Here is a 20136-nt window from a genome sequence, read left to right on the forward strand (position 1 = left end):
GATTTCTGCTATTGTGCTGACATCTGTTGGGGAAAAGGGTGAACAATACTTAGGAAACGAGACAGTTTTCATAAAATACAGTCTACTACTACAGGCACCATCCATCTGAACCTCGTAAGTGAACTCAAAACAGAAATAGATAAAAACCAGACAACGACGCAGGAATCGGTGAACATCCTTTGTGGGTTGCTTTATTCAAAATTCCACCCCCCAAAAAAAGGAATGCATCAACACAACATAGACAAAATAAGGCAAATTGCAGGAGTCTTACTGAAACTGGATGTGGATTTGGGCAAAGGCAGGCTCTATCTTAAGCTTGTGCGAGACGGCGTGCTCCCACAGCGCTTTCTTGTTGACAAAAGTGAGTTGGCAATGGTCGCAAGTGAACGTCTTAGCCTTGCCGGCGTGCGTGTGGCGATGTTTCTTCAAGTGGTAGGACAGTCGGAAGCTCTTGGGGCACAGGTCGCATTTGAAGGGCTTCTCGCCCGTGTGGATACGCATGTGCGACTTGAGGTAGCCCGACTGGATGAAGGCCTTGCCGCAGACGTCGCACTTGTAGGGCCGCTCGCCCGTGTGGTAGCGGTTGTGCAGGCGCAACTCGCTGGCCGTCAGGAAGGTCTTGCCGCATTCGGTGCACTGGTGCGGCCGTTCCCCCGTGTGGATGAGCTCGTGGCGCTTGAGCGAGGCCTCCTTCATGAACTGCTTGCCGCAACTGACGCAGGGGTAGCGCACGCCGATGTGTACCTGCTCCACGTGGTTGTTGAGCTGCACTTTGGTGCGGTAGCTAGCCTGGCACTGTTCGCAGGACCAGGGGCGTTCTTCCGAATGCGTGCCCATGTGGACGTTGAGCTCCGAAGCCGAGCGGTAGCACTTGCCGCACTGCCAGCAGAGGAAGGGTCGCTCGCCCGTGTGTTTGCGCTGGTGCACCGTCAGGCAATTGGACGAGCGGAAGCGGCCAGGGCAAAGGTCGCAGGCGAAGGGAAACTCGCCTTTGTGGATGCGCTGGTGGACCACTAGGTAGGAGAGTTGCGCAAAGCTCTTGCCGCAAAGTGCGCACGGGTAAGGGCCGGAGAAGGCGTGTTGGTTTTGGTAGTGCTCGCGTAGGCGGCGCATTAGAGTGAAGCTTTTGTCACACATGGTGCACGTCATGGGACGGTGCATCAGCTGGTGGCGCTCAAAGGCCGCCTCGCTGGCTAGGATCTTGCCGCACTCTTTGCAGTACAGTGGGTCGTGGATTCTACGGTGCACCTAGAAAAAAAAGCAGAGAAACATGTGACATTTTAATATTTCTTAATACATTCCTTTGGACTTTATACTTTTGACTTGAATGATGAGTGATGAGTATGTTAATACTAGAGTCCTTTTCTTCTGTTTATGTTTCATATGTACTGTTAACGGATGCACTTTTTTATATGTATCCTATCTTGTGCTGACCCGGCCCATCTGTCACATTTTTAAAGTCAATTTGGTGACCCCCGGTCCCAAAAGTTTGCCCACCACTGTTTTAGATTGAACATAATTCTTTCCACTCTTTAATACTACTAATGGGCAAACCAATGGGATGCATGTTATTGTTCTTTGGAAGGAAAACGTTGTACCTTGAGCATGGTGAGACTCTTAAAGACTTTGCTGCAGGCGCCGCATTTGAGTCCGTCGCGCGTCTCCGCCTTGCACGCCTTCTCCTGGTGCTCCTTGAGCGCCGACAAGAACTCAAAGTGCTGGCCGCAGTTGGAGCACCAAACGGGGGTCTGGTGCGCCGAACCCTGACCCTCGGCGGCTCCGGCCTTGGCCTCCTTCTTCCAAGAGAACCGGGCATACTTCTTGTGGCAGACGGCGTAGACCTGGTGGCGTTTGAGGCCGTGCAGGTGTTTGAAGCGCTTCTTGCAGTGAACGCAGGGGAAGGGCCGTTCGTCCGTGTGACTCTGAATATGGCGGTTAAGCGTCTTGACATTGTCAAAGCCTCTTCCGCACACGGGGCACGTGTCGGTCTTCCCGCTCGGCTTCTGGCGGGCGGGTGGGCGCCCGGGTTGTTCCGACGGGGTCTTCTGGGCTTCGGCTAAGATCTGGTCCACGCTTTTGCTGGCCTCTTCGCGCACACCCTCGTGGCCGTGGATGATTTGGTGCTTCTTGAGCGTGTCGCGGTATTTGAAGCCCTTGTCGCAGCCCAGACAGATGAAGGGACGCTCCTCGGTATGAGAACGAAGGTGCTTGGCCATGTCGGCGCTGCACGGCAAAGCGCGACCGCAAATGGGGCACTCTTTGCCTTCTGGTTGTCTCTCGGGGTCCTCACAGCCTTGGTTCTTGGGGTCTTTACTCTTGCAAATCTCCTTCTGGTGTCTCTTGAGGATGTAAGGGTTCTTGAAACTCTTCTCGCAGAAGGAGCACTTGTAAGGCCGCTCCTCCGAATGAGACGTCATGTGGCGCTCCATATCTACCTGCCGCGCAAAGAATTTACCACACAGAGCGCAGTTTCTTGTGTCCGACGTCTCCGAGCACTCGCTCTCGGCCGGCGCTTCGTCCTCGTTGGAATCGTCCCTCTCGTGGACGCGCATGACGTGGCGCTTCATATCGTACGGGTCGCGGAAACGCTTGTCGCAGTGCGAGCACTTGTACCGTAGCTCGCGGTTCTCCAAGTGCGTCTCCTGGTGGCGCCTCATGGCGGAGGCGCGTAAGAAGCTCCTGCCGCATACTGGGCAAGTCTTGCTATTGGGGTGTCTCTTTCTCTGACCCTTGACCGTATCAGAGGCTACTTGGTCTTTTTGGGATTCGGCCGCGGTCCTCTTCAGCTGCAGGCGCCTGCTTTGCTTGAGGGGCTGGAACGCTGCCGGCTTCAGCGAGTTCTCATCTTCCTCCTCAACACCACCCTCGCCACCTTCTTCTTCTTGTTCTTCTTCGGGGTTAGGCTCCATTAAGCCGCCGGGTGTCTGTTCAATCTCTATGTAGTCCAAGAGGGTGACTGTCTCGCCCTCCACCTGAACGGTGACGCATCCCGACATGGCTTCGCCGGGCGGCTCCAGCTGGATGTGACCATCATCAATGACCACTTTTTCCAGCTGCGGGAGGGCCAGTGAAGACAAGATGCAGTTACCAAAAGAGGACGGTAAGCTCTGGGAGTCGTCTAGTTGGAAAGATAATGGGTAAAAATGTAAAAACATAAATAAATATGTATTTCTTTCTTTTGGCAGGGGAAATGACCGTATTTTCTCACATATAAGCCATGTTTTTAACTAAAAAAAAAACATGTCTGAATCAAGGGTATGGCTTATATGCGCACAAGACTTACAGCATTGCTATAGTTTTTCCACCATTAGGAGTCGGCAAATTAAAATGTATTATGTGTTGGTTATTTTCTGTTTTGCAGTAAGAATATAAGCATTACTGGATGTACAGTATACATGTGCGATGATTTTTTAAAGATTTTCATTTGTAATCCCTTTTAAAACCATGAATATGAAGGTGGAAATTAAGGATTGGGGTGGCTTATATGCGAGTAAATACGGTACTTTTCCCCTGCGCTCATGGCAAGAGGCTCACCAAAAGAATCGAAATGTCTGAGTGTACTTTGGTGCAAAAGCAGGGCCTTCAGGTCAGGTAGGCCGGGGCCCGAGCGGAGACATTCATCCAAGGCTTCAGGGGCGGCGCTCAACATGGCGGCCGTCTAAAACAAATTGATAAAAAAATGACCCTTACGCTGATTTTTTTAAATGTACACAAATAGTTCCATTACCTGTTGTACATCCGGCACATGCAGAAGCTTCTCTAATTTGGAAAGGAAATCCAACATGAGCACCTGAAGAGCACCATCGTATTCCGGCCCAAAGTCAGTGGGGAAGACATCCTGAAACAGGTGAAACATTCAAAACATTGTTCGTCCATTTTAAAAACCAAAGTCGGAAAATAACCTGGAAGAATTTGTCCCTCTCTTCGGCGTCTGTGAAAATCAGCTCCAGCTGATCCACAAAATTGAATTTGGGAAACTGGACATCGGCAAAGCATGGCTGGAGAATGCAACATTTTTGAATGAAGTGGACAATATTTAAAGTTAAAAACAAAAAACAAAGACTCCAACCTGAGACGCCCATGTCGATATGAGGGCCTTGATTCGGCTCAAGTGCATCTCAATGGTTTCCCTATCTGGGTTTGTGCCAGATCGACACAATTCCAGAACCACCTGACGTCAACGATAGTCAATGAGTTAAAATGTCTCTGATTTGACATTTGACATGGAGTCAGTCATTTTTTTTTGGTCCTACCTTGGCCCGTAGACCAAGAAGCAGTTGGGCCTTCTGGTCGGCGTTCAAGATCTCCGGAAGAATATCTGTGACGCTGCAGATGAAATCTTCCACCACGCCAAAGTCTCCCACACTGCCACGCTGTAACGTCTGCATCATTGCCCCCGACAACAGGCGCATACGCGGAATGAAAAGGCTCAGGGCTGGAAGTTGGAGAGGAGCATCTAGACAACAATCACAAGACAGACATCTTGTTTTTACAAAGATTTTCTTCATTTGTGTTGTGTGCAAATTGTAGATCAGACTTAATGTAAAGTTCCAACCAATGATCTACCAAACTACTTATATTATAACTACTTAACTACTAAACCATTTATATTTTTTAGAGCAATTTTAGATGATATTTGGAAACAACTCAGTTTGAGTGATGCGTTATCACTTGCACACACCACGTCCTCCTTTTTATTGCAAAACGTCAATTGCGAGCAATATGTGACGCTTTATTGACCAAATTTGTGCTTGTATTGTTATGTTGACTTTTGGGGATGGGGAAACAGTCAATGGCAGCTCAAATGCCAGCCGATCTCTGCACGATCTTCTATATTTTGTCCCAATTACTTAACAAAAGCAAGTCAATGTTGTGGTTTCACTGAGCTGCGCCTAACTACTACGCTCCTTTCAGTGTTAAATAAACTCCCCACCGCCATCTCACGGCGGGCGGCGCCATGTTGCGAATCGAGCACACACGGCAAAAAAACGGTACAAAAATGCCCCGGGGCGGATTTTTAGGTTGGTTTGATTCGCTTTACCGCTTTGTGGCCGATCCAGATTCTCCATAAGTTGATCGGAGGTTGTTAGAAAAGAGATCAAAACGAGTTTCGATTGGGGTTTGACGTCCGCCCAAACTGGCAAGCAGAGAAGAAGGCTGCTCAATTTGAATCCTCTGTGCGCAGGCGGTAGTGCTTCCAAAGATGCTCGTTGACTTCACTCAGATTCACAACCGATCGTCTTGAAAATATATGTTGGAATAAAGGGCAAAAAAAGCACCGATGACTAGCTGCAGATCGACAAACTTTGGAATGTGTGCAGAGAAAAGATGGCTTTTCCTCGCCCATTTGGTGTTCTCGTTAAAACAAGCACCGCCGCCTACTGGTCTTGTCCGGGTCTGCACGATTGTAGTGGTCAAATGTACATCATACTACAGTAACTGCATCATGATTTTTCTTTGCAAATAGAATCACAATTTTTATAATTATGACTCTTGTTTTAGATTATTTTAAGTCCTCTCCCAAGAAGTCCTATTTTGTTATATTCCAAGAGAATAGTTGTAATATTCACATTTAGTCGTAATATTACGAGAATGAACTCATACATTGTTATATTACAAGATTACACTGGTAATTTAGATGAGGAAAAACTTATATTAATTCAGAATCGCTTCAATGTCATTGTACTAAACCTCCTAGTCAGTAGATGGCACTCGTGTGCTTCTATGAATGTAGAAAGGACAAAAACTACAAATGTCTCTAAACACGCATGTCCAGTCATTATTAAGACGCTGATATTCTTGCAAGGTGAGATCAACTAATATTTCCGTCTCTTAACATTCAAAAGTACAACAATTATGACGCAATTATTACGCTTTTAATAATATATTTGTTTGCGTTTGAAAAATGCACGATCTAAGTTTAAACGACTAGTTTTATTATTGGATCGAGATGAGTAAAGGCGTTTTTCCATTTGTTTGGATGACAGCACATGCGCTTATGAGAAAGTAATTTATTTATTCATTTTTAACACCGTCATCCGTGTTTATTAGATCATTTATATGATTATTATAAGTGTTTTCAGTCATTTATAGCTGAGATGGAAGATAATTGTTACACTAGAGCTGGGCGATATGAAAAAAGCTTGCTGAAATTTTGACAGGCATCTTTATTTTTATAAACTGCAAACCAAAAGTTGGTGTGCAATATGATAAAAATAAAACAATCAACTGAAAACATCATCACCTTTGGCAAGCAAATTTTTTAGTTTCAAATTTGACACTTTACACTTCTACGCATACCTAAATTACTTTCCTCCTTATTCAAATATTAAAGTAACTATGGTACCTTAGTTTATGATAAAATCTAAATTTATAGTATAGTAAGGCTTTTTTTGTTAAAAAACGACATAGTATAGTAAGGCTTTTTTTTATTTAAAAATGACCATTTTGCAAATTCCACATAGGTGAGCTAATTGGGATTTGAACCCAAGACCCCACTGTAGACTGATGTGCTTCACCACTTATTCACCGTGCCATCCTAACGGTAAGGACACTTTGCATATCGGATAACGGATTATAACAAAAGCTTTGCATGAACTGTATGTTTTATGAAATGGAGTCAGAATATAACATTAGTTTAACAAAATGTATCAAATATGTACATAATTAGCCCCTAAAGGACTATTTTTTTAAGTTGATGGGTGTCAATGGGTGGAATGATCCAAGACTTCTGTTTTCCTAAAAAAAAAAAAGTATTGTGATGTGTCATATGAGCCACAAGTGGGCAATATTACGCTTTGAAAACAATTGAGCACTACTTTGAGGGTCCATTTTTGTTTTTGTGTGACATTCTTAGATGAGCTCGTTGAGATCTGAACTTGACCTCTGTTTTATTGTCATGTAATTACAATGCAGGCTAAGGGCCGCCCTGTAATTTCTCCCCACCTCCTTCGGACCGCTTTTGGTCCCTCGTAAAGCGTTGATGTGGTTCTTGGGGTCGCGCCTGGATCAAGCACAATATGCATTACCTCCACGCCTTGCACGTCAATTCCTATTGTTACCATATGACTCTGCTTTTATTCTTCGTTCTCCTCTCTTTGGAATTCCCCCCTCACTGTCGGGGATTAAAACGGCCCGGCGGAGCCCGGTTGACGGCCAACGGTTGCTCCTGAGAACGTGGTGCTCGGACCTTTGTTCGCTGGTCAAATGGTGACAGACAGTTTACTGTTGAAACCAGCTCTCAAAATTATATTCTTGGGAGAGAGTTTAATATCTAAGAGAGAGAGAGAGTTTAATATCTAAGTACTGTTTAATATCTAAGTACTGTTTAATATCCAAGTACTGTTTGATATCTAAATACTGTTTAATATCCAAGTACTGTTTAATATCCAAGTACTGTTTGATATCCAAGTACTCTTTGATATCTAAATACTGTTTAATATCCTAGTACTGTTTAATATCCAAGTACTGTTTAATATCCAAGTACTGTTTAATATCCAAGTACTGTTTAATATCCAAGTACTGTTTAATATCCAAGTACTGTTTAATATCCAAGTACTGTTTAATATCCAAGTACTGTTTCATATGCAAGTACTGTTTGATAACTAAATACTGTTTAATATGCAAGTACTGTTTAATATGCAAGTACTGTTTAATATCCAAGTACTGTTTAATATCCAAGTACTGTTTAATATCCAAGTACTGTTTAATATCCAAGTACTGTTTAATATCCAAGTACTGTTTAATATCCAAGTACTGTTTAATATCTCAGTACTGTTTAATATCTCAGTACTGTTTAATATCTAAGTACTGTTTAATATCTAAGTACTGTTTAATATCTAAGTACATTTGACCTGCGACCAAAAGACCGGCGGTGACCAAAAGAACTTTGTCTTCCGGGTCAACATCTGTCACTGTTCAAAATTCTGACATTTTTCTTCGACGTGGCGCGGCGGCACTGCCGTGGCGTGTTTACGGAAGAGGACTATCTGGAGTTGACACATTTCCATCCCCATCGGCCCGTTATCGAAAACCTATCTCCCAATTCAACCAAGCTTTGATGCGTGCGTCCAGAATAATGTAAACATGGTATTGTGTATCACGGAGTCGTGCGCGGCCGACTTTTTGGCGCGGCGGGCCATAAGGTGCGCAGCTGTGGGGACTTTTTCACGCTTTGTCCATCTGGAGCTCCTTTTACACGCTGGCCAGCGCTCAAAAGTGCTCACCGACCATTCAGGCTAAACACCAGCGCCGATGTCCACATGACCAATCGTCGCCGGGTCAGCTTGTTGAGCCAAACGGGACTCAAACCCGTTTACATTCTCCCATGTACGGCCGACCTCGTGAGCGTACAACTAAAAAATGGTGATAGTTGAAGCAAAACATGGCATTTTGGTCCGTCTGTAAATATTTATGACTGTAAAGCCAGCTGAGATTTTTATTAGTACAGTGCAAGATTGTCTTGTGTTTAGGAAATAGAAGGTTTTAGGCAGTTAGAGTTATGACGCCATAAAAATATTGAGGCTTTTTGTTATGGCTTTGGCTTCGTTTGCTGAGTTTGACGTAGGAGGCACTTACAATACAAAAAACAAACCAAAACATGTATTCATCACGTGACCTCACATTTCTTTGACTGCCATTGACTGCAATGGACGACTTGTGCAATCCACTAGATGGCCTCATTCACTGAATTATTCTTATTTGGGCGGGTTTACAAATGTCCGTTGTCATTTTGGGGCGACGTTACGTCCATCCGGTGCACGGGAAGGCCATTTTTTCCACCTTGGTTGTCTCGTGACTAACTTTGAAGCAGATGCGAGGGTGTGAGAGCACTAAAACCATCACCATGGTGACCATTCCTGCTAGTTCATGTGTGTGTGTATGTGTGTGTATCTATTTCTTCCACTCCTCCATTTGGCGAGCGAGACGTTCTGCTGGCCAACTGCTGTTGTGCGACGACAGAGGGAGAAACAGGCGGAAGTGTGAGGTGTAATAAGCACGCAATCCCATGATTAATGGCGGCTTGGTATCCAAATGGACATTTAAGTGATTCACGCAAATGCCAAACTGTGTTTTTTAGTCGCTTCTTCCGCCTGTTAACAGACTGAGACGTTCCATAATGTAGTTAACATTTTTCCCCAGTGGAGACCCTCACTGTTGCCGCTTTTGCTCGGAAAATCAACAGACATATCTCCTCCATTTTATTTATTATTTTTTTTTTTGTTGGCCGAGCATACTCGTATTTTCTGCCAAGCTTTTCCTCGTCCTCCCGGATAAGATGGGTTTGTTTTGGAGAGCCGCGTTAGACATTCGTGCTTAGACGTTTTTATGAGGCAGGGGGCTGATGTCAAACGTTTTCACATTTGTGGGTTTTTGACAAGAATGTGGTCATTATAACAAGTCCGGGATCATTATTTTTTTTTTCCCGGGTGGGAGGCTAAAGTGACTTTATGAAGCTGCCGTTAATGAATGCACATAGCGTATCGACTTTGCCTTGCAAAGCGAACCGTACTGTAAATAGAGGACGGCGCTTATCGATATCCTGGTCGAATGAGAATTGATTTGGGCAGATCGATCACAGCCTAACGTTCTTATTGACTAATTTACCCAAGGCTGATAAAACAGCGGTTTTGTACATTCCTTCAGTCGACGGTAACACGTCGACATCTGCCACCATAAGTCATGGGGAGCAGAAACATTTGAGTAAACAGAATAAAAGATGTGAGGAACAACTATGGCATTGTGTCAATTCAATTCCATCATGCAAGAAGCTCCACAGAATGCAATTGACAATGGCCAGGCTTTTCAAATGGGAAGTGCGGTCTTGTTGCTTTTGTTCCAAAGCTATGCTTTGTTTGGAAATTGCAATTAAATGAGCCTTTTTGTGTCTTTGTACAGTAGCGTTCTTTTCTCTGGGGATTTGGTAATGTGTGTCCCTTCTCGTGTGGGCTCTCAACCTTGAGAATAGGGCAATTAGGGCCACTGTAGGATCATTGCTTATACGCCGCTGTGTATGCTGACAATAAAGGCTCTTGATTGGATTTGATTTGATTTCATTACCAGCGCTCCACTTGTTTAATTACCATCTTTCCTCGAGCCGTCTGATGTCAACTACGGCATGAAAGTGCTTCATCAGCAATTCGTACAACAGGTTCTTGTTTTTAGAATGGCGTGGGCCTCCTCCCATTAGACCGGAACGCACCGTTGGCCCCGTGTGAGGCCGATGGGACTTCCACAAAAAATATTGCTTTCTCTAAGGTGGTAAAACCTAAACCAGGGGTAGGCAACCTATGACTCGGGAGCCACATGTGGCTCTTTTGATGAGTGCATCTGGCTCTTTGCTAACCTGTGAGCTAAAATATGGAAATGGATAGTGACAGAATTGAGATATTACATCTAGAACTGCTTAAATCGTATTTTTTTGCAGTAGACTCTTCTGGAATGCATCCTCTCATTGAGTAGCAACAATATGGGAATATTTTTAGAAAATATTCATGTTTTTCCACTTTAAAAGTGATGAAATTACTAACAAAAAATGGAAAAGACACTCGTTTACATGTATGTATTTTGACTTTTAAATTTGTAGTATGGCTCACAAGGAATAACATTGGAAAATATGAATTGTTTGTGGCTCTCTTGGTCAAAAAGGTTCCCAAGCCCTGACCTAGACAAACATCTCATTCCTTTAGCCTCTTCCAAAGAATGAAATCATTGACATGGCGCTCTTGTGTCAGTCTCCAATTAGGGATGGAAAAGAATAAATTCAAGCATGGACTATTTTTGATCCCGGCAGGCGACCCTGTAAAGAAACCTTGCACCGAGCGAGATGTCTTCTCTTCACAATTGAGCACGGCTCGCCCAACCTTGTCGTTAGGATATCCATCTTGTGGGAAGAGTCACTTATATCAACACTCATCTCCCCTCTTGCCACAATAAAACCACACCAAGCTGAGATTTTTTTTAAAAGCTGTTCTTGGTGATTGAGCGAGAGACCACGAATGGATAAGACAAAGTTCCAACCTTTTTTTGGGTGAATGGGATGCAATTCCAGTGTCACGTGAGGGCTTTAAACATGGCACTTGTCTGCCAAAGTTTTTCTTTTAATTGGCTCCCCTGTGCTGATCATTGGACTGTTCTCCCCGGGACTGAAACGACAGTCGGCGTCTTGCCGCCTATTAGCGCTGACGCTTTAGCATCCAGCACTTAGTGTCAAATATCTCATCCTTCCGTCTATGAGGCGAACGCGTCTGTTTTATTCCCCTTGTTATTTCTGCTTTGTTGTCCTTTTCTTTATGCTCCATCAACGAAAGCGGAATAGCATTAAGCTCGTCTTCTGGCGTCTGTCAATCAACACAGTGCCTGTCTTTTGTGCGTTGCTTGGGTTTGGCCAAGCTCCTTCCAACCAGATGAGAAAAGCCATCTGACCTCTCTTTTTAAGCTCTGTGATCACTCTACCATTTGTGGCCTTTCCCCATGGTCTAGTCTAGGGTTTGCCTCCCCCTCATGTTTGGTGGCTTCACACACTCTGGCCGAGATCAAACTCGGGGAGTCCCCGTCCCCTGCTGGGACTCCCTTTGAGTGTGTGCTAATGACCCTGTTGATCTAAAAGGGAAGAAAGCTCATCTCTTGACTCTCTTCTGGTTTGATTGTGATTATTTTGCCACCTGTGCGAGTCTCCTACGACCTTAACTGCTCAGAAGGGCGCAAAGGTTGGCCACTTTTACCGTCGGTCACTGTCGTTGGTGGGAGAAAGTGTGCTGGGCCTGTTTTTTGTTGGATTGTAGAGCGAGGAAACACCTGCTGACCTGCACAAGTGACAGCTGTTGACATGTCACTCACCACAGTGAGCAATTCTATTGCAAAGTCAGTAGGAGTCCAAATTATTATTATGCCAAGTTTGAAGTTGACAAGGAGCAAGAGAAACAAATATAGTCGTGGAACTGCTACTTAGGAAATTATTTTCTGTCCTAACTTTTCATAGGTAGACGTATTTTACTTTAAATTATCATCTTGCATTTTACCATCTTTTACACTACTCCTCAAACCCTTCAAAAATATGAAAAAAATATTAATTTTGTATGAAATATATATATAAATATCTATATATCTATACATCTGTACATCTATTTACATCTATATGCATCTATATGCATCTATATACATCTATATACATCTATATGCATCTATATGCATCTATATACATCTATATACATCTATACACATCTATATACATCTATATACATCTATACACATCTATATACATCTATATACATCTATACACATCTCTATACATCTATACATATATTGGATGTTTAAGCCCTATATGATTATATTGAAGGTTTATATAAGTGCATTTGTATGTTTAAGGCTTGTATAAGTAACCAGTATCTACCGTTTGTTCGTAAGTTGAATGTTCGTAAGTAGGGGAGCGTCTGTATTTCCTGATCCAGTCTCGAAAGGAGCAGTATAACATTTTACACATTGGAAGCCATCTTGTGGACCCGTGGCACCGCCTAGAAAGGGAGGCCGACTCGTCGGGTCAGCGCAAGGTCATGTTTATTCAGCGCGCTCGGAGTGTGCCGAGAATGACGTGGAACCCTTTCCGCAGCCCCCGACACCGACTGACCGTAAGATGGGCGCTCGGGCCACATCTGCTTCCAATTGACGTTGAAATTCTTATGAAAGTTCACGGAAACTGGGACCCAGAAATGCAGGAAGAATCATGTTTTATAATAGGATGACTCCACTTTCTCTTCATCTGGAGTGCAACATGGCGTCTGCCCGCCTTATGCTACCGGTTTGCACTGCGGCCTGTCAAATTTGCTAACGTCGAAAAATGTGACATGTTTATACGACTATGTGTAACCCCGTGGGATTAGACGGAGAAAGCAGCCTTTTGCATTTGAGGCCTTTCAAATATGGTGTCACACTCGGTTAAGTCTAAGAAAGGTTTGGCTGGATCTGCCGGTTTTGAACCGCCAGCGATGAAGACAGGCACCAAAATTTAATAAGCCACAAGTCAGAATTCCGACTCAGCTGCAATTGAGGCTACAATAGTGAAGGCCAAGGGCAACCACCACTATTAACGTCAAATTCTGTTCATTTGCTATGATGTAATGCACATGGTTTCTCATTATGTTTTGCAGCAGTTGTAAATAATTGTATTCATTTTTTTGCATATGAAAAGAAACAGGCATATTGCCCTAAGTATGATATATTTTTTTTTTTTTTAAATATGATGACATTATGGTGAAAGTGACTCATACGTTTTTTTATGGTTGAAAATCATGTTGCATAGGAAAGCCTACTAATCCTATTATTATTATTATGGTTTGGCTCTGGTTAGATTCCGACTATTTGACACAATAGATTGGGGAGGTCTTTCTCACACAGTTTGATACCACCAGATTTTTTTTTGGCATTATCCTTTTAACTTTATTTGTTTAAAAATAATGTTGGCGCCAAAATATTCTTGCAATCTTGGACTTGCGTGAAAGTGATTGACAGTGAATACTGTTATTATACATTGATGGGCTGTCTACTTTTGTGTCGTTTTGTAAAAAAAAAGGTTAAAATAAGTTGAATAGCTTCTCAAAATTGTAGTTCAATTCTTTTGACAATGCAAAGTGTTTGGTTAAAGATGGAGAATGGTGTAAAACCCAGTTGGATTCTCAAGGTATCCTTTTCCTGGACACCATGTGACCCAACAAAGACAGCAAAGACAGTGGAGAGAAATCAAAAGCAGCTGCTAGGCGTCGCAAACTGTTTACCGATATTTATCTGCATGTCACGCTCATTCCGCTAAGGACTGTGATGAGTCGGTAATGGATAACCAACCCATGAACATCTGACAGTAAACATTGATGAAACAAACATTCCAGAGTAGTACAAGAGGATCGCCATCACGATCCTTTGTGAAATATGAGTTGAAAATGAGCAATACTTGGAATTCTCTTTGTGGTCCTCAAAAGATTGCTTTCTCCAAGAAGCAAAAAACCGCGCCGTGGTTTGCAAAGTCTCCACTGTGGGGATGCCGTTAAATTCAAATGAGTTTTTAAATGTTGTGGACAATTAGGCATTGTGTACGCATGTCTCTCACATTTTCATAGCCAGCCATTTAATAATTCCTCCACTGTAAGCGCAAGGATCAACAGGGCTTCTTTTGGTCTCGCCTCCGCATCGGATCATGGCTGGCGAGGTCAGGGCTTGGGGATTAGCACCCCCCGTTTTGTGTGCTTTCCCCATCTGAGCATTATGGGCCTTGTCAGATGAACAGACGTCGGGGAGGCTGAGACCCTCTTTCTGACCTGTCCATCAGCCCCCGCTGGAATTCCTCTAATGAGGCACAATATAGGGAACAGATGCCGAGAGGGCAGCCTGGCTAGAAACAGCCTGCCATACTCACTTAATGATCACGGCTATACTCACCGTTATGTCACATACTCTCCAGGGTAAGCCAGCTCGAGGTGCCTCTATGGACGTGGAAATGTATTTGTATCGTCTGCTGTGTAATCAACCCAACGTAATAACGTTTGTTGGTGTCCTGGGTATTCAATTTCAGGAAGGACCACGCCTTCTAGAGGACTCTATCATCTATCCTTTTTTTTTCCCCAGACACCAGACGTTTTGTTATTCCAAAATAATAGTAATATCCGATGCGGGTTGTCGGAATGCCAACGGTATTTGCCCAGAAAGACGTCTCGAGTCGCAGATGGTTGCCGCTTATCCCAGCGTAGCACATGTTGTCTGCGCGCCCTGCGGGAATTGGGCTCACTCATTTCGATCTTGCGGGGTTGTAGGCGGTTTACTTCGAATTCTACTTCGTTCTGCGCCGCCAACCCACCGCTGTGTACTCCAGTGCCCGCTTAATTAGAACAGGATTAAAGGGTCAGTCAAAACAAAAGAGTTTGATTTATTTAATAAGAGGCAGCATATATTAATGAAGATATTTATCTTCATGTTAATGAACATATGTATGTAAATATGCAAGTTTGTAGCCGAGGGTTAATTACCATCTTTAGTCTCTTGTGTAGGTTGAAGATAAACGATGACACATACACAGTCTTGGACAGCGTTGTGAGAAAGTTTACTGTTGAAACCAGCTCTCAAAATTATATTCAGGAGAGCCTGTTTAATATCTAAGTACTATCTAATGTTAAGTACTGTTTAATATCTAAGTACTGTTTAATATCTAAGTGCTGTTTAATATCCAAGTACTGTTTAATATCCAAGTACTGTTTAATATCCAAGTACTGTTCAATATCCAAGTACTGTTCAATGTACTGTTTAATATCCAAGTACTGTTCAATGTACTGTTTAATATCCAAGTACTGTTCAATATCCAAGTACTGTTCAATATCTAAGTACTGTTTAATATTTAAGTACTGTTTAAGATCCAAGTACTGTTTAAGATCCAAGTACTGTTTAAGATCCAAGTACTGTTTAAGATCCAAGTACTGTTTAAGATCTACGTACTGTTTAATATCCAAGTACTGTTTCATATCCAAACTCGGTAGTGGTTTTCAATGTAAAACGCAGTTTACCTCAGGTCAGTCCTACTTTGATTTGATACTGTGATTTATTTCTTTTAAATGACCGCAGCGATATCAAATATGCCCTCCCATTTCATTACCGTACGTCCAGGAAATAATAGAGAGAGCAAGTCAGCTAGTTTCCAACATATTTGGCCCAGATGTGTATTGTCAGCTTGTTTGATCAGGTAACCATATGCCCCGTCTTTCCGTTTATCTGTTTATTTCTCCGCTGCTAAAAATGCACTTTCCCTGGCTTGGCCAAATGCATCAACTTTTCTTCCAAGCACCGCTTGTCTGTTTGTCCAAGAAGGAATTGTGATCCGCAAAATGGAAATGAGCACATACCAGCTGTTAGTGGCCATCAGCTTGCGCTTACCTCAATCCTGTATCGGAGCGCGGATCAAATGCAAAACAGAGACGGCTTTGCTTTCATGCCATTCGCAACGGAAATTTTGGCTCAAGGCCAGCACAGGCCCCGCTTTCATGTACATATTGAGATTTATGACATTCTAGAACATGATGAAAGTGGATTTATAGACACTGGCAGGTACATGTAGCGAGAATGGACAAGGGTCTATTTTGCTTTAAATTATTGGCTATAAAGACGCTCCCCTACTTACGAACGAGTTAGGTTCCGAGCACTTGTTCATTAGTTGAAAGTGTTCATAAGTTGAAAGTGTTCATAAGTTGAAAGTGTTCATAAGTTGAAAGTGTTCATAAGTTGAAAGTGTTCATAAGTTGAAAGTGTTCATAAGTTGAGTGTTCATAAGTTGAGTGTTCATAAGTTGAGTGTTCATAAGTTGAAAGTGTTCATAAGTTGAAAGTGTTCATAAGTTGAAAGTGTTCATAAGTTGAAAGTGTTCATAAGTTGAAATTGTTCCAATTAAAGTTGATTCAGTGCTATATCTTGTAATTTAATTGATATTTAAGGCCTATAGAAGTATATTGAAGGTTTATATCAGTGCATTTTGTATGTTTAGGGCTTGTATAAGTAACCAGCATTGGTTTGTACTGAAAAAAACATTTAATTTAATAGAGAGAATACATACAGTACTGTAAACATATATTAGAGATGGAGAGATTCACTAGAAACTGGCCGAAAGAAGCAATCTAATGATGATTGCACAGTTTTCTTCTTTTGTGGCGTCGTAGCAGAAGGAATGACACAACAAAATAGCTTTAGAATTTCAGTCTTAGGAGTGGGAAGGTAAAAGAGCCTTAAATGTAATGGGGAATTGACCTCAATGGCTGGGGGTGACTGGAAAACTATTATCTCCTCACAAAATGGCTGCCGGCTTGCGCTTCTTGATTGAATTATCGAAGATGCACCGCCAGGAAATTTGCCGATCAGCATGCGTGGCTAAAAAGAGAATTGCGCTATTGATTTTCTTTAACGTGCGTCACAACTTGTAAAGATTGGATTGATAAATGACTTGGGTCTATTTGTGCTTTCCTGGCGAAAAAAAATGCACTTCATGGCTCGAGAGCCACATGTGGCTCTTTGGACGAGTACATCTGTCTCTCTTTGCTAACCTGTGAGCTAAAATATCGAAATGGCTAGTGACAGAACTGAGATAGTACATCTAGAACTGCTGTAATATTCATTTTTTTGCAGTAGACTCTTCTGGAATGCATCCTGTCATTGATTAGCAACAGCATAAGAATCTTTTTAAAAATATTCTATTTTTTCCACTTTAAAAGTGTTGTAATGACAAAAAAATGGAAAAGGCACTTGTTTAAAGGTATTTATTTTGACTTTTCATACTCTTAGTATGACTCTCAAGGAATAATGTTTGAAAATATGAATAGTTTGTTGGTCAAAATGCTTCTCGACCCCTGGATTGGATGATCAGAGCGTTTGCGCAATTTGCATCCCCTGGATCGTCAGTAAACCATTGCAAAAGGTTCCCTCAGTGGGCTCGGAGTAGCATTAATTGGTCTCCAGTCGGAATGATGAAACTGCTCCTCCTGACCTTTTGGGCGGCTCTGTTTTACTCTTGCAGCAGAATATAAGAAACCCCTTCACGTCAAACACCAGCCTCATGCATCTTCTGGTAAAGATAAAGTGTCCGCTGGCAAACCCGCTGACCTCGTCGCAAATTCAGCCGGCGCCGCCAGTATCGAGGAAGCCTCAACCGGCGGCTATTGAGAAACAAGTGAGGCCAACGGGTAAAAAAGCGCCGTGCCGGGCCGGGAATCGATCGTCGGGGACGACAGAAGGCCGATGCAATCAAGGCAGCCAAATGAAGCAGAGTAAAAAAGCTGCCGAGCCAGCAGAAAGAGTGTCATTTGGAAACCGGCGCTTTTGACCACACACTCAACTGCAAAAGCAACAAAGCACCACCCGTTGCGGCATTCCTCCCAGAGTTTATCTCTGGCAAGCACATGCGCTCTCCTCTTCTCTTCCATGCTCTCTGAGTCCATGCCCAGCCTGTATTTATTAATAAGGACCCATGAGACAGAGATGGATGGTGTCCATTTTGATTTCAATACACTTTTTTTCTTTCGGGGCTAAAGGCTTTCTGTGGGAAAGCCGAAGTCATGTCTTCATTATGATGCTGGAATTGGAACGTAATACTGACCCGAGGTGGTTTGCGTCTTGGCAACATTTGGGACACGCAGTTACTTGAGGGACATTTGTCTTTTGGAAACACTAGGCGCATTGCAAAGGATCGTGACCGGACGTTTGGTCGCTGGTCTTTTGGTCGTTGGTCTTTTGGTGACAGAGAGTTTACTGTTGAAACCAGCTCTCAAAATTATATTCATGAGAGAGAGAGTTTAATATCTAAGAGAGAAGTTTAATATCTAAGAGAGAAGTTTAATATCTAAGAGAGAAGTTTAATATCTAAGAGAGAAGTTTAATATCTAAGTACTGTTTAATATCTAAGTAGTGTTTAAATTGTAAGTGCTGTTTAATATCTAAGTACTGTTTAATATCTAAGTCCTTTTTAATATCTAAGTACAGTTTAATATCTAAGTACAGTTTAATATCTAAGTACTGTTTAATATCTAAGTACTGTTTAATTTGTAAGTACTGTTTAACATCTGAGTACTGTTTAATATCTAAGTACAGTTTAATATCTAAGTACAGTTTAATTTGTAAGTACTCTTTAACATCTGAGTACTGTTTAACATCTGAGTACTGTTTAACATCTGAGTACTGTTTAACATCTGAGTACTGTTTAATATCTAAGTACTGTTTATTATCTAAGTACTGTTTAATATCTAAGTACTGTTTAATTTGTAAGCACTTTTTAATATCTAAGTACTGTTTAATTTTTAAGCACTTTTTAATATCTAAGTACTGTTTCATATCTCAGTACTGTTGAAACTAACTCTCAAAATTATATTCATGAGAGAGTTTAATATCTAAATATCTACTGTTTTCAACAGTACTTAGATGTTAAACTCTCTCTCATGAATTTAATTTTGAGAGCTGGTTTCAACAGTAAACTATCTGCCACCAATTGACCGGCGACCAAACGTCCGAGCACCCATAGGATTTTGATGGTAATCCTGCCAATTGCCGAGCTTTCTCCAAGCGGGGTGAGGTCACGACTTTAATTCACGTCCAATGAAAGCACAGGCGGTGTGGTTATTCTAGGCGGGAGTAGTCGCTGCAAAATGAGAGACGAAACATGCCGACTAAACTGAACATGGAAAGAAAAAAACTGGGTTGAATAATACCGTTCTTGTTTTCTTTTTGAGCTCGATACTGGCCGCCCCATGCGCCGCCGCCATGCTGTTTTCCTGTTAAATCTGGTGTCCGTGAGCTCCATTGTATACACAAGCTCATCTGGGAGCACAGTCGGAGGTTTTTTGTGAGCTATTTGTGCGCCACTGCGATTCCGGGTGACTTTTTTTCAATTTGCATGTATGGGGAAAGTTGGGGGGGCTGACAAACTGGGGCCTGACCCTCTTTAGGAAGTCCCATTGTTGTTTTGACATTTTTCTCGACAGAAAGTCTTTCAAAGAAGATGGATGACCAATGATGATAGGCGGAAATTGCCTGTAAATACAGCTTCTGAGCTCATATTTGGCAAAGAGTGAAAAGTACTTCTTTGCTCAGTGACAACTGTTCTCATGTGGCACAACGTTTAACACCGAGGCGCAAGAACAGCGAGTTGGGTGGAAAGTTGGGGGGAAAATATGACATCTCGCCTCGGTACTGCAAAAATATACTGTTGGCGTCTACCTACGCTCTCTCGAGAAGGATATTTTTCATGAGGTGCCAGCTTAAACAAATCCTAAGTGCGTGTTTCATTTCCCTTTACCAAGGCTTTTGGATGGGATGCCACTTTTTGCTATTTGGAGGAAATGAAAGTCACCAGCCATGGCCTTAAGCTTTATCCAATCTCAACAGAAGAATGGTCACCTTTTGGCCCAATCCGAGATATATTTTATATTATTTTAGCTTTGGTTGGTTTTCATTGGTTCCATCACCACGGGCCGCCTGTCTGTCCATTTTGATCAACGTTCTTGATTCGTGCCGCCTCATTCCCAATCATCAATTCTGGCTTTGATTGGTCTGCCTGATGTTGCCCCTTCTGGACACCCAGGTGTTTTTCATCAGGCATCTACCGATCACCTAAACCTTTCCATA

General features: G+C 42.7%; 1 protein-coding gene across 1 annotated transcript; it reads right to left on the reverse strand.

Moving 5' to 3' along the window:
* Positions 1-167: 167 nt before the first annotated feature.
* Positions 168-5367, reverse strand: LOC144181496 (uncharacterized). Its single transcript, XM_077710034.1, has 8 exons — positions 5042-5367; positions 4254-4456; positions 4070-4171; positions 3903-3998; positions 3728-3838; positions 3535-3658; positions 1599-3118; positions 168-1248 (listed from the first exon to the last, which is right to left on the reverse strand). Exons 1-8 carry the CDS (start codon positions 5067-5069, stop codon positions 268-270), a joined length of 3165 nt encoding a protein of 1054 aa, XP_077566160.1. The 5' UTR covers positions 5070-5367; the 3' UTR covers positions 168-267.
* Positions 5368-20136: the final 14769 nt, after the last annotated feature.

The sequence above is a fragment of the Stigmatopora nigra genome, chromosome 23, assembly GCF_051989575.1.
Source record: "Stigmatopora nigra isolate UIUO_SnigA chromosome 23, RoL_Snig_1.1, whole genome shotgun sequence".
NCBI lineage: Eukaryota > Metazoa > Chordata > Actinopteri > Syngnathiformes > Syngnathidae > Stigmatopora > Stigmatopora nigra.

Coding starts and splice junctions, on each gene's coding strand:
- LOC144181496 (XM_077710034.1), bottom strand. CDS start 5,069: ATGGAGAATCTGGATCGGCCACAAAGCG. Junction 4,457..5,041: donor TCTGGATCGGCCACAAAGCG/GTAAAGCGAATC, acceptor ATTGTTGTCTAG/ATGCTCCTCTCCAACTTCCA. Junction 3,839..3,902: donor AGAGGGACAAATTCTTCCAG/GTTATTTTCCGA, acceptor CACCTGTTTCAG/GATGTCTTCCCCACTGACTT.